The sequence below is a fragment of the Fundulus heteroclitus genome, chromosome 13, assembly GCF_011125445.2.
Source record: "Fundulus heteroclitus isolate FHET01 chromosome 13, MU-UCD_Fhet_4.1, whole genome shotgun sequence".
Taxonomy (NCBI): Eukaryota; Metazoa; Chordata; class Actinopteri; order Cyprinodontiformes; family Fundulidae; genus Fundulus; species Fundulus heteroclitus.
The window spans coordinates 15,637,189-15,651,806 of NC_046373.1; the positions used below are offsets into that span (position 1 = coordinate 15,637,189).

General features: G+C 40.0%; 1 protein-coding gene across 1 annotated transcript in view; it reads left to right on the top strand.

Annotated features, from left to right (window-relative positions):
• Nucleotides 1-8,625, top strand: part of LOC105935112 (E3 ubiquitin-protein ligase RNF19A) — a 38,562-nt gene extending 29,937 nt beyond the window's left edge. The window contains exons 6-10 of the mRNA XM_036145197.1: nt 29-143; nt 281-439; nt 3,622-3,835; nt 4,559-4,702; nt 7,366-8,625. Coding sequence (XP_036001090.1) covers nt 29-143; nt 281-439; nt 3,622-3,835; nt 4,559-4,702; nt 7,366-8,119 — 1,386 coding nt within the window. The 3' untranslated portion in view covers nt 8,120-8,625. The remainder of the gene's footprint in view (nt 1-28; nt 144-280; nt 440-3,621; nt 3,836-4,558; nt 4,703-7,365) is intronic.
• The last annotated feature ends 5,993 nt before the right edge of the window (nt 8,626-14,618 follow it).

A 14,618-nucleotide genomic window follows, 5' to 3' on the forward strand; every position in this document is an offset into this window, starting at 1 on the left:
TGTCCTGCTCAACAACTTGCTCCATCAGATTCATAATCGCTACGAAGGAAAGGACGTCTCCAAGCACAAGAGGAACTTGGTGATCGCTGGCGGCGTCACCCTGTCTGTGATCGTGTCTCCTGTGGTCGCTGCTGTCACTGTTGGTAGGAGATCACTTTTCTATTTCTTCCAGCCCAGCACAGCTTTCTGTTTATTTTCACGAGCCTCTGCTTTATTGGTTCGGACGCACGACGTAAAACGTTCACGGTGCCGAGCGTAACCTGCTTCCTGTGCGTCTCAGGCATCGGCGTTCCCATCATGCTGGCGTACGTCTACGGAGTCGTCCCGATCTCTCTGTGTCGGAGCGGAGGCTGCGGAGTCTCCACTGGCAAAGGGAAAGGGGTGCGGATCGAGTTTGACGACGAAAATGACAACATAGGCACCGGGGCGGTGGCTACAGGTGAGGAAAATCTCCTAAATACTTGGAAAAAAAATGTGAATCTGAAGAAAGGAACGCAGCAAAGAGCCAAGAAAAACCTTAAATCCAGAGCGTAAATCTCAGCTAACGTACATTTTTCCAGTCTTTCCTGTTGATAATGTTTTTCACACTGAAAGCATGACGTCCACGCGGGTGTATGTGGTCCACAGGAGCAGACTCACATCAGCTGTGCTCGTTGCTCAAGTGTGTCGCAAACGGTTCTGGCCAGGCCCAGGGCAAATATTTGGGTGTGTGAGGTCGAGCTCGCTTGGGTTTCTCATGAGCTGCCGAGCGTGAGAGAGGCAACATGTTGTTGTTCTCAGCGCCCGTCAACAAGGAGAGCCGCAGATTGTCAGAAACACGGAAGTGTAAAACATGACGGGACAAGAAGTCCGGTGTAGGTACCAGATCGACTCGGGGCGGGGTCTGCGCTTCTCGATGACGTCAATATATGGCAACTCCACTCAAATAAACTACATTGCGCCCGCGGTCTCCATTTACAAATCAGTTTTATTTTGCTAATTTACGGTTATTTTCCCGTAAATTAGTCGAGGCATGAAAACCTTTAACATCATTTTGGAATACTTGTGTGGTAGTCTGACAATTTATTCGGTAATTGTGCAGGATCAAAGTTACAACCTTAGAGAAATTTCATTCCTCCAATTTTTTTTTTAAGTTGTGAAGGGAAACTAAACCATAAACTCATTTCATTTTTAATAAAAGTCTGCAGCCAAATTTAATTTTATCACGGCATTCATCACTTTAAAATCAATAACGTTCATTCCTCCTTTTTGTACTGATGTTGTTCTTTCTGATCACATGTTTTTTTTATTATTCCAGATGAAATTGTGATGAATTTGATTAATTTTTTTATTGTGGTATTTGGTACATTTAAGATATATGCTGGATAAATTAGTCTGGCTAATGCTTCCATTTTTGTTAACAATATTCTTCCAAACATTGAGCCAATTGTCAAATATTTGTTGATTTATTTTTTTTAATTTTTTTTTTTTGTGAAACGCCTTGAATATTTGTTCAAACTTTTGAGAAAAAAAGAAACCGCTAAATTAACTTAATAAAACTGATTCGTTACAAATGTAGACCGCGGGCTCTACGTAGTTTGTTTGAGTGGCGTTGCCATAATGTGACGTCATCGGGAGGCACGGGGACCATGGTGAATTTATTCGTAAAATTGTCCGTTTACAAACCGCAATCCCGCTCTTGAATAAAACCTGCACCCCACTATAATTACTTTAGTAAGTTGTCCAGACCAATTACAATATTTTGCGCAATTGAGCAAACGATAAACCAACCATGTATGGTGACGTCATCAGAAGGCGCCGGCCCCGAGTCAATCTGGTACCTACACCGTCCGTGTTTGATCCTAGCCAAGGTTGTCTACCTTAATCCCTTAATGTGTTTTGACGTATTCCCTCTTGGGCTGAACAATTAATCGCCTTTTCAATATAATCGCGATTTAAAAAAACGCAATTTCCAAATCGCAGAGGTCAGCAATTTTTGCCTATGTAACAATTAGGGAATTAGACGCGTCCTTTAGGTGTCAGTAAAATGTTTAAAGTGGGTTTGCCTAAACATGGAAGGGAAGACAGTTGCATCAGTGAGATAATCTAATTTTATTACTTGTTTTAGAGTTTATATAATCATACATAGCATTAAGTACAGGTCAATCAGTTTAATACATAGACTTGTTTGTTGGTTGGACTTTATGTTCAGCAAGGGTTGATCAATTAAAAGCTGTTCTCTTGAATAATATTCTGATCAATAGAAATATTAAATGTTCTTGTTTTAAATAGTCCGTGTTTACAAGCATCTTTATTTAGAGGCCATTTTTGTTGCTTGAAGTTAATTCAGAGAAAAGTCAAAATTGCAATTTTGGTTGAAATATATCGTAGGCAGAATGCAATCATTTCTGCTCTGAGTTTAGATGCTGTGGTTCTTTTAGCAACTAATCCGCATGGCGAGGAAACAAATAGGTTTAAAAAGACATAATATATTAAACTGGGGGAATAAATTTGCATTAAATCGCAATGTTAAGAAAAAAAATCGCAATTACATTATTTTCCAAAATCGTTCAGCCCTAATTCCCTCTTGGTTTTATTCCGGCTTTGACGCACTTTTTCGTTTTGGATGCTGTCGCTGCGGCTAACTCCGCACCACGTGGGGCTTTTTTCGTCAGGCTGTTGTAAAAACCATAGACATAATATAAGAGTAGACGCGTCATTGGGCGGGTTCTGCCTATGCTGCGATGCGTCAGAGCGTCCGCCATCTTAAATGTGGCAAATCTGCAGTTACTCAGTCACTTAAACAGCATCAGAGGGACTTTAATCTCTGAATATACTTTGTATTCATAGTATTTTTTGTAATATTACAAGTTTATTTTCGTATCCCTTTAGCTTCATTCTCCTGAATGTATTCTCCTAAAGAATAAAAATATTTAAAATAATCTAACCTGGCCCTATTACTCCAGGAGTGAAATAATTCTGCAAACTGGAATATTCTGGAAATGTTCCCTCTTAATTCTCATAATATGATGTTTTTATCATAGCATTATCACTTTTGTGTTTGTTTGTTTATTTTTACTTTATTGACCTAGGACTTTTTTTTTCTCATATTAATAATTTTACCTCTTTAATACTCCCCCAAAAAGTCTGTTTCTAAAGGTTCACATGTGACAAGGTTTTATGAAATAATGAAGACCACAATGTTTAGATTTAACAAATTGATCCTTATATTCATAACACATACACACACAAATATATATATATATATATATATATATATATATATATATATATATATATATATATATATATATATATATATATATATATATGTGTATGTATGTATGTACAGTATATATGTGTATGTATGTATGTACAGTATATATGTGTATGTATGTATGTACAGTATATATATATATGTATGTATGTACAGTATATATATATATGTATGTATGTGTGTGTGTGTATTTATTGCAGCACAGGAATGAGGCATCTTCTCTGATCCACGTTCACAATAACAGAACTCAACTTTTTTCTGCCACATACAATATGGCGGTGACGTTGACGTGCGAACCTGCGCCCTATGACGCGTCTATATATATATGTCTGTTGTAAAAACGAACTGAATTTCCCGCTTCCCAGACACCACCTCTGTGGCGGAGACCCGGCTCAACAACCCGAGCCTCGGAGACGGCGCCAGCGTGGGCGGTCTGACCGGCCTGAGCGTCAGCGGGAGCCACATGGAGCGCTGCGGCGTGAGCTCGGCTCAGCGCGACAACATGAGCGACGACGCCAGCACCACAGCGCTCGCCGGGACCAGCATCACTGGCAGCCTGTCTGGAAGCTGCTACAACCGGTAAAGCACGGCGAATCATCTCGTTTTTCAGCTCTTAACTCTTTTGGGATTCTTGTTATTGTTTGAATGATAGGAAAAAGTATTTACCACAGGGTGCTTGCGCAAGTCTTGAAAGTCTTAATAAGTATGGAATTTTGAAACGCTGTTTTCCAGACCTTGAAAAGTCTTGAATTTTGTGTGAAAGTCTTAATAAAGTATGGGGAAAAAAATGTATGGTAGAATTTTACAGTATGCTCAAAGGCATTGTGAAATGAGAAATAGGAAGGTAGGCTATAAAACTATAATTTTACTAACTGGTCACGTACTGTATTAGCCTGATGGAATCAAACACTTGTTTGATGTGAAATTCATGTACTTGTGATTTTCAAGTTTTGAAACGTTTTCATCAGTAAAAGCATAATTTACTGTGAATAATGCATTTGTTCATTGAATACTAGCCTATAGAAAATTAACATTTATAATAAACAGTTTGTGCAATCTCAACCAATGAAGTAGGCAGTAGGCACACAAGTATACAAGTACATAAAGTTAACGTCTTGGGGGGAAAAAAAATATCAGTTTTAAAAAAGTCTGGAATTTTAATTTGGAAAAAGAGCAAGCACCCTGTTACCAGCATTCATTTCTGGGCTTTTTCTGCCAGTAATTTTTGTGTCTTGAATGATTTTGAACCAGTGGTGTTCGGCTATGAAAGGTTTTTAAGAATGTTTTTGTTTACCTCTTAAGGATGGAAGTGCAGGCTGACGTCCAGAAGGAGCGCTGCAGCTTAAGCGGCGAGTCGGCCACCGTCAGTCTGGGAACGATCAGCGACAACGCCAGCACCAGGGCCATGGCGGGCTCCATCCTCAACGCCTACATGCCGCTGGAAAGGTCAGCAGTCAGCTCACCTTCAACCAAAAGCTACAGGCCACTTTATTAGGTGCACCGTACTAGCTCTGGGTTTTAGCGCCTTTCATTTTTAGAACTGCTTTTGGTCCATGTTGCCTCAGTTCTGACCAAAGGGGCACTTGGTGTGGATTTCTACTGCTGTAGCCTCTCTGCTTAAAAGATTGGACGCATTTAACGATTTTATTCTTCAAACCTTGGTTGTAAGGAGGGATTATTTGAGCTGCTGTTGCTTTCTGTCATCTTCAATCGGTCATCAACAAACACATCTGCTGCTGCTCACTGGATATTTTCGGGTTTTTTTTTTTTTTTTGTTTTTTGTTTTTTGGACACTATTGGAGTCTCTGCAGCGTCACTGTATGAATACTTTATTCATTGATTCTGACTCTCTGATCATTTCTGCATGTAAATTCCTCATTTTGATAACTGAAACATGGATAGTTGTGTGTAAATCAGAAGCTGCTGAACAACCCCCCCCCCCCATTCTGATGCTCAGTGCGCCCTGATTTGACGCCATGTGATTGGTTAATTGGCTGATTGTGTTTAGAAGGACTTATCTAGGAGTACCTGGTGAGTGAGTTTGTCTTGTTTTCAGAGTATATTTGTTTTTTTTTAGTTCCTGCTACGCACCCTAATGGGAGTCTGTTCAGAGGAAAGGGAGCACTAAGAGGTTCTAGATTGTTATTTTGAAAATTAGCCCCACAAGGAAGATTATAACTAAATATAATCATCAAAAGCAATCTAGACCGTAATTGTAAGAACTATATGAAAGCCATTAAATTTATTATACTTTAACAAGGTTTTCAGGGTTTTAAATGTGTGCTTACATTTCAAATAAAATACTTAAAAACTACTTAATTAGATCTTTTGCACCATCTGCGGTGTTCGTTTTGATCATACTATAAAACGAGATGAATGAGGAGTTGGGCAGGTGAGAATTACTATAACACATTTTGCAGAATCTGAATCAGGGTAAAAAAAAACTTGTACTTTTTATTAAATTACCTTGTTTTCTTTTTATAATTTAGACTTTAGACTTTAGACAGCTTTATTTGTCATTTTGTGCATACAGAACGAAATTTCGTTTGCATACAGCTTGAAAAATCACAGTAAATTGCACTAATTTTCAGGATAAAGGTGCAGCAGCGATTTATGTAAACAATTTGAAATGTAAAACAATGTAACAATGTAAACAATGCAGGGGAAATAGACAGTGTGCTATTCACGGTATCCAGGAGAGTATTAATAAAACCGTGTAATATACGAATGTGGTACAGAGTCCATTTATGGCTTCAGAATTTCAGAAGTGAAGTGATTAACTTTATTAAAAGTCTTAATTCTTGAGATTAAAATGACCCATCTCAAATAAATAAAGTCAAAATAAATATTTTACTGTGAAGGAAAAATACTAAAAGTACACCCCAGGTTATATAACAAATGCTTTTTGTGTGTAATTTAAGTCAAAAGATAGAACAAAAATGTTTTTTTTACTACCATAAAAGACAGGTTAGGATCTTGACAGGACAACAACATCTCACTTAACGAGGAGAGGACGTGAATTCATCAAATTGAGCAACAACATGATGTGACCGGGTTCCTGCGGATCCTTAAAAAGTCTTAAAAGGCATTGAATTCTGTAATATAAAACTAAGGCCTTAATTGGCATTAAAATGTCTTAAATCAGTCTTTCTTAGGTCTTAAAATTGTTACCAGGTCATAAATAGGATTTTATTTTTGTAATCCTTACCAAACAGTCAAATAATTGATACAATTATATATTTTTTTTAATTTACCGAACGGCTCAATGTAACCTTTATTGGTTCCGTCACGATAGGGCACAGGTGTCAAACTCAAGGCCCGCGGGCCAAATCCGGCCCGTCAAGGTAAATTATCCGGCCCTCGAGAGCCAGAAAAAAAGGCATATATCCTTTTAAAGTGTATAAAGTGGCTAAAACTGTCCCTCCTGTAAGTGTAACTCACCCCAATATCAACTTTTTTGCAGATAAACTGTATAAACCGGGCCTAAGGGTGCTACTTTTATGTTACTGTGCATTTTGTATACTACTATGTGAACTGGAATGAAATTATGCAATGAAAAGTATGGTTTCTACACATGCAACCAGCCCTTTTAATAACTTCATGATGCCAAAGTGGCCCCATATATAAATTAGTTTGACACCCCTGCGATAGGGGAACCAATAAAAACTGTTGCGGCCGGACCATAGCTGCGAAAAAGAGTTGGCACTGGTTATGTTGTGGTTTTTAAAACTGATTTATAGTTTATTTTAGTAGGGAACAAAACAAAGTTTGTGATTTCAGTTCAGTAGTTGTTAAAAAATATATCTGTAATTTGTGTTTTTTAGCTTTCTTCCTATATGGAATGTTCTAAAAAATTTTAAACATGTCTACTGGGCCAGAAAGTAATGGTTTATGTGAAAATAAACATTTGGGGGAAGTTGTCGCAACCAGGTTTATCTTGTTTATCGTGAAGTTGGTCTTAACTTTTTATTTCAAGTGGCATTAAAAAGTCTTGAATTTAACTTGCCTTATGCTGTAGGAACCCTGTGTGAAGTGTGTGTAGTTATGAAGAGTGACCGTGGAAAAAGGCCTGAAATCAGTTTAAATGTGTTGCGACGTTGTTTTTGCAGAGACGGCAGCCTGGAGGTGTCCGCAGACTGCGAGTCCAAACGGGACGAGGCGAGACACGGCAGCGCCAGCAGCGGCACGGACGACGCCGGCTGCAGCGACGCTCCGGCCGGCCTCAGAGGAGCCGGCGGCGACGGCTGTGGATGCTCCTGTCCCTCCGCCTGCAGCTGCAGCCAGCGCGGCCCCTCGTCCTCCTGGTCCAAGGACCCGAGCGCCGCCGCCGCCGGGGGCAAAAAGTGCAAAAGCAAGCTTTGGAGGAGAGCGAGCAGCAGCAGCAGTAAAGGAGAAAGGAGAACGAACGACGGCCAGGTTGACATCGACGCTCAGCTTCTGGAGCAGCGGAGCGCCAACTCCTCGGAGCTCGACTCGCCGTCTCTGAGCGGCAGCCTCCCGTCGGTGGCCGACTCGCACTGCAGCCGCTTCTCGTCCGAGCTCAGCTGCTCCGACCCCGAGACCCTGAAGCCCGCCCGCCCGACGGACCCCCCCGCCCGTCAGCCCACCGTCACGCCTCTGCCCGAGGTGGAGCACGACCGCCTGGAGCATCTCCCGCCTCAGAGTGGCCACGCCGCCTTCGCCCGCCGCCCGCCGTCCCCGTCGCCACCCGCTTCCCCGAGAGAGAGGAGCCGGGGGACGTTCCTGTACATCAGCGAGGAGAGCGCCGCTGAGCCAGAGCGGCCTGTCGGTGAAACCCCCGGCAACAGCAGCCAGCAGCCCGGGAGCCCCGCAAGGCTGCGCTGCATCCAGACAGACATCTGAAGACTTCTGACCTTGTGCTGTTTTACTGCTGCAAGCCCTCTTAGCTTTATCCTCAAATTATAACCCCCCCCCCACCCCACCCCCAGGGAAGCTGAAGATCAGGGTTAGGGATGCAAAGTTCAGCTGTTCAGTAACAGAAGGTGAGATGGAAGTAGGGAGGAGATTTCCAGACGCGTGTGACACGCAGGCTGGGAGGTAAAGTGGATCCCTGGTTGTGTTTAAGAGCGCCGTGCTTTTGTTGGCAGGTAGAGTTGAATGTACACGTAGGAAGCAGGCTTCTGCAGAGGCGTGGTGGTTTCCTACGCGGCAGACAGATTTCCCCCCAGAAACCCCAGAGCAAACCGTGTCTCTGGATGTCCTGATCAGGATTCCTGTGTCCTAAACGACAGCCTGGGTCACCAAAGGGTGGCGACTTGTTGACGTCCCGTCCCAGATGGAGATCTCCTCAGATGTAACGACGCGCGCATTCCTGAAAATACTAAAGATTTCCAGGGCAGTTAAAAAAAGAAAAGAAAAAAAAACATACTATGGTTTACGTTAGTGCAATGATTGCCCCTCCATTTAACTCCCCAATGCTGTTCGAAGCGCTGCTGTATCCATAATTTCTGATGTTAACATCTTTCCCCCAACTGTGGAGAGCCTTTTGACATAAAACTCCAAGATTGCTGAGGTGCTAAGCTAATGCTAGCATATATATATATATATATATATATATATATATATATATATATATATATATATATATATATATATATAATAACCTCTCCGTGAGGTCCCAGTTCAGTCAAAACTTGCTTTGAACGTTAACATAAAAACTAAACGAGTCGCTTTTCCTGCGCGGACGTCGGCCTGTTTGAGCGCAGAGCAGCTAATGTGACAGAAGCGGAGGTCAAAGGTGAAAAACCTTTGAATTTGTTAGAGGAAAGCCGCATTCATCAGATAAAGGTAAAATCAACTTGCAAATTTCAACCAGACCTCTCGCTGGTGGTGAGACGGCCGTGATTTTTCTAAACGCCTTGATCAGGACATGCCTGGTTCTCCTGGAGTAAGCGATCCAAGCTGCTGCTACAAAAAAAAAAAAAACTAAACCTTTTTATCGTTTAATCTGCAGAACCGCTCTCCCTCTCGTTTAGCGCTGATTAAGGAACGATCTGGAGTCACGGCTGTGTCGCTAGTTTACGCTTAGATGCCCTCAGGATTGTTAAAGTGACTCTCGAGTGTAACGGTGGGACCAGATGATACAGTAGCTTTCATTTTCCATAATCAGACACAAGAGAAATTATATATATATATTTGCTTTTGTTTAGGATGGGGCTCATGGTTCTGTTCCACGTATTTTTGCTCATTTTTATGCCAGTCGTTGGGGAAAGTCGCTTTAAACGTCAAAGCCCTGTGTTTTTCCAAATTAGTTATCATTGAATGCAAATTTCCTCTATGAATGTTGGTTTTATGTTTAAATGCTCTGGATTTTGACCAGCATCTTTCATGCAGTTGGCCCTAATGATCTAATCTGCACTGGTTAAAAAAATAATAATAATAATAATTGTATCTCTGCTGATTTTAGATTTCACTACATGTTCAGAGTAAAGTTGAAGCATTAAAAGTTTAATTTAACACAATTCAATCATGAATGCTACAAAAGAACAGAGCCTTATTTTTTTATATATATATACAAATGTGTAGCATTTCTTACAAATGACAGGGTTTGTGGTAATAAAATGACAGAAATTCAACCAAATGATGAGTTTGCAATAATGAGAATAAGCTTCTTAGGCAACCGTAGAATACGAGCGGCTGTCTCCTCTGCGGAAACGCGTCGGGCTTTATTTGAAACTGTGTTGTGCAATTAGAAGCTGCTTCCGTATCCAAGCACATTTATCCTATTTAATATTCAGCAGTGACTGTACAGTATTGATGAATTGTTCGTTTCCTGATGTCTGAATCCAAATGAAACTCTCTGAATTTGACCGTTGGGTGTTTTCTTTAACAGCAGCCAATTTCTCTTCACTCGTGTCGTTTTTTTTTTTTCCTCAAATGACTGATGCAAGTAATTTTATATTTGTCCCACCTACAGTGCCTTGGGGAAAATTTCCTGTGCGTAAAAATGTTTTTATTTGCTTTCATGCTGTTGTCATGTGATTAAATGTAAAATATTGTTGGATGATTTTTCTGCCTCTGAGAAAACAGAGGTAAACGAGCGGTTTCGGCCTACCAAAGACTGCTTTCAGGCCACGTTTTGTTCTGAGGGGGGGGTTTTGCTCGTGCTGTCCATATTAACCTTGATTATACCAAATCATTTGTTTGGGTTGAGGTTTTAAAATCAAGGCCAGGCCAGAGTTGAGGGGATATTTTACCCAAAGCGTCAGACTGCCGTGACACTAAAGCTCGTAGATGACGTCAACCAGTAGGAACTTCTCTCTGTTTTAGATAAACACAAGTTTATTTTCCACATGTCAGAACTCCCCATTTAATTCATCTTAATTCTGTTATTTGAAGGCAGGTGTCATGCTCACTCATTTAGGTGACAAGGGGCTTATGCTATTTGGAAAACTTCTGCATTTTGATTCCTTGCGTCTGAGCATGCATGTAAATGCATTTCCCTCAATAATAAAAAAAAAATAATTAAAAAAAATCTCAATCAAGCTTTCTGTGTCTGTTTATTTTCAGGGTTTCTAAGTGCATTAGTGGAGATCACTGGATGTTTTAAACCTTTTTCTATTTATTTTTATTCTTAGTTTACACCCAGGGTTCCTGCGGATCCTTAAAAAGTCTTAAAAGGCATTGAATTCTGTAACAAAACTAAGGCCTTAAATGGCATTAAAATGTCTTAAATCAGTCTTTCTTAGGTCTTAAAATTGTTACCAGGTCATAAATAGGATTTTATTTTTGTAATCCTTACCAAACAGTAAAATAATTGACACAATTATATATTTTTTTTAATTTACCTAACGGCTCAATGTAACCATTACTGGTTCCGCCCCGATAGCGAAACCAATAAAAACTGTTGCGGCTGGACCATAGCTGCGAGAAAGAGTTGCCACTGGTTATGTTGTGCTTTTTAAAACTGATTTATAGTTTATTTTAGTAGGGAACAAAACAAAGTTTGGTAATTCAGTTCAGTAGTTGTTTAAAATTTTGAAAAACATTCCATATAGGAAGAAAGCTAAAAAAAACACACAAATTACAGATATATTTTTAACATGTCTACTGGGCCAGAAAGTAATGGTTTATGTTAAAATAAATATTTTAACCAGGTTTTTCTTGTTTATCGTGAAGTTGGTCTTAACTTTTTATTTCAAGTGGCATTAAAAAGTCTTAAAAAGTAAAAAACCTACCTCAGTATAGTTTCCCTTTGTGGTTTAATAAGGTAATAAACATTTAGTTGTCTTTTTTTTTGGTCTCAGTTAAAATTTCTTCCTGAGAAAGTCATGTGTTGGCGTAAAAGTAGTGAACATTCACAACAAAACAAGCATTCACACTGTCATTTATTTACATTTGTGTTATTTACATACAGTACATGCTTTTACATTCCACGTTGCAATAAAAACACATTTCCAGAAATAGCTGAGCTTTGTTCATTTATAGCGGAAGTGACCATTCAAAGAAAAATCCCAGTGAACTAAAAGATGTGGCACATTGTGTTGGATAGAGCTACATGAATTCTCATAGTGATGAGATTTTACATACCTGTTCCTGTTCAAAGTACATGTTCGTTCGCTGTGCTCAGCAATTGAAGGAAATTAATCAATCGGTGCTCTTTAGCCCTCTGGGGTTCGCTTTTAAAGTGGAAAACCTCTAATCAGCTTTAACACTGATTAAAACAATTGTTTTAAATGTATTTGGCCTTTTTATGCCATTTTTGTCAAATCTGTACCTTCTTTTTTTAAGAAAAGCAATAATTTATGAAAGTCATAGTAAGTACACTTGTTCATAACTTGGATCCAAACCAAACTTTTGGAAAATGTCACACCATTTGCCTAAATATGGATTAAAAATGGTGGGGAAAAAAGGCTAATGGTGACACCGGTGGTCCCAAACTTGGCGACTTTCAGATGCGTATGTTGGAATGGGAGCAGCAAATTCATTAAATTTATATTTTCTCCTGTAGACACTTCATGCACTTAGAGCAGCCAGAGGGCTTTCTATTAATATTGTCACCAAAACCTCACTGGTGGATGAGGTTTGATGACCGCTTTTGTCTTATGAAGTAAATGTGTAAACCAGTCCTTTTTCATCCCACTCACCCAACAGATGTAAACCCATATTTATATAATATATAACCCTTGCAGAACATTTTTTTTCCTTACTGGATGTAAATATGACCATTTTGGAGTGGCCCCTAGTCTGGATTTTAACCTGATAAACTCTGTGGAGGGAGCTAAAGACTTCCTCCATTCTGAGAAAGGAAATAAAACAAATTTCAGCATGCCATTTAAAAAAAAAAAAAAAAAGTAAATTAATTAGTAATCCTCCTTTTAAACAATTGTCCTTAAAATGTATTTGATCGGGGGCAAAACATAAAACAATGTTCCATGTTAAAGCAAACACTTCTCCAGTCTATCACCCTTAAGGCCAAAAATCTAATTCTCAGGCCCCCAGAGAAACAAAACTTCATTACAATCAAGAATTAAACCTGTACAACTAATATGACCAAAAATCATATGTAACACCAACAGGAAAATAAGACTTTCATGAAAAAAAAACAACACACCCATAAAATTTATTTAATTAATGCATTAAATTTGTTGAGCGGTATAAGCTCTATAAGTTTCAATGTTCCTATAATTTTCCATATTTGCACCGTTTTCTCACATATGAGCTAAAAGCTCCAAAGATGGTCAATAGTTTGATTCACGGTGGCAAATCTCAGGTCCTTTTTAAAGGAAAAAAAAAACAAAAACTTTCAAAACAAAATCATGCCGAGGGTATGAAAAAAATTTGGGCTTTGTAAAAACTAATGGACATTTACTATATTTTTAATACTGGATTTATCTAAATAAAACTGAGGATCTACAAGCTGTTAGGTGACCTGTAGCCAATATGTTAAAGAAAAGCAGTGACAAATAATATGCAAATTCAACATAAAAATACATCAGATTACCGTAGTTTCCTCCCATTGTTTTATTCCCAACTCAGTTTTGAAGCAAACATCTTAAAAGCTTTAATCTTGGCATATTTCATTCCACGCTTGGTAGAAATCTCAATAAGGCACACATCTTTCCTTCCTTAGTTCATCCAGACACACGGCAGGACTTTGCAGCCTGTCACATGGAACTCTATTTACAATATATTACATCACAAAGGGAATAATTAGTAGTGCCAGCAGGTCACATGTACCTTTTTCAGATGAAGCATCCTGTTACATAAGGTTGTGTGCAGAGCAGCTGTGGTGTGGCTTACGCACTTCATGTAGCAGAGCTGAAAAGCTGGTTTATTGCGCCGTTCTATTCAGGAGGATTAAATGTCCGTCGCCCACCCTCCTGTTTGTTTTTGTTTTTTTACAACTCTGATGAAGGGGGAAAGGGCTGCTGCAGAGTGTGGCACACTAAAGTGGGACCAAATGTTTTGGTGCTGTAAATAGCTAACAGTGCCGGAGCGAAACATTACTGGACTTAAAAGCTGGAACATCTCACATATAAAGCTATTAATTATCAAACTCCATTACAGATCAGAGATCTGATTGTTCAATATGTTCTCAATCAAGCCCTTTAACCTCAGACTGCAGGTCTACTGGTGGTTCCTAGACAGGAGGCAGATCAGGCTCCTTTCCTGTGGAACCAGCTCCCAGTTTACTCCGTGAGGCAGACACCCCGTCTACTTTTAAGACCAGGCTTACAACTTTCCTTTTTGATAAAGCTATGGTTATCCTGAGCTATCTCTGTAGTTATGCTGCTACAGGCGTAGGTTGCTAACCTGACCCTTGCCAGACGGATGTCGCTCCTCTTCCATAGAGAGTGATTTCTCCAACCAATTTTATTGTCCAGCCAATCAGGACGCAGGGCTGGAGTTTCATGGATGTGACGTAGTGGAGAAGCGACCGTGACGTGAGACTGTTTTGATTTAGATAGCAATGGCGGCTTGCATAGAGGAAGCAAGCGTTAACATTGATGCTGCTATTTCTTCCATGTTGTCAAATCTACCTGATATTGTTTCATTAAAAGAACATCAGAGAATGGCTCTGAAGGCTTTTGTTGGTGGAAACGATGTTTTCGCCTTTCTCCCGACCGGATTTGCCAAGTTTTGTTTTCCGGGGCTCCCGCGGTGGAGCGGTTAGCGGTTAGCGCTAACCATGTTAGGAGGCCATTAGTCCTCAACGCAGCCGGCCCGGGATCGACCCGCGGTGCTTTGCCGCCTGTCTTCCCCCCCCTCTTCCTGTCAGCTCACTGTCAATAAAACGCGTGCCACTAGAGCCACAAACACATTTAAAAAAAAAAAGTTTTGTTTTTTCCTGCGTCGCTCTCATTAGCGTCACGGGTTGGCTTCGGTGTGAGTGGTTGAA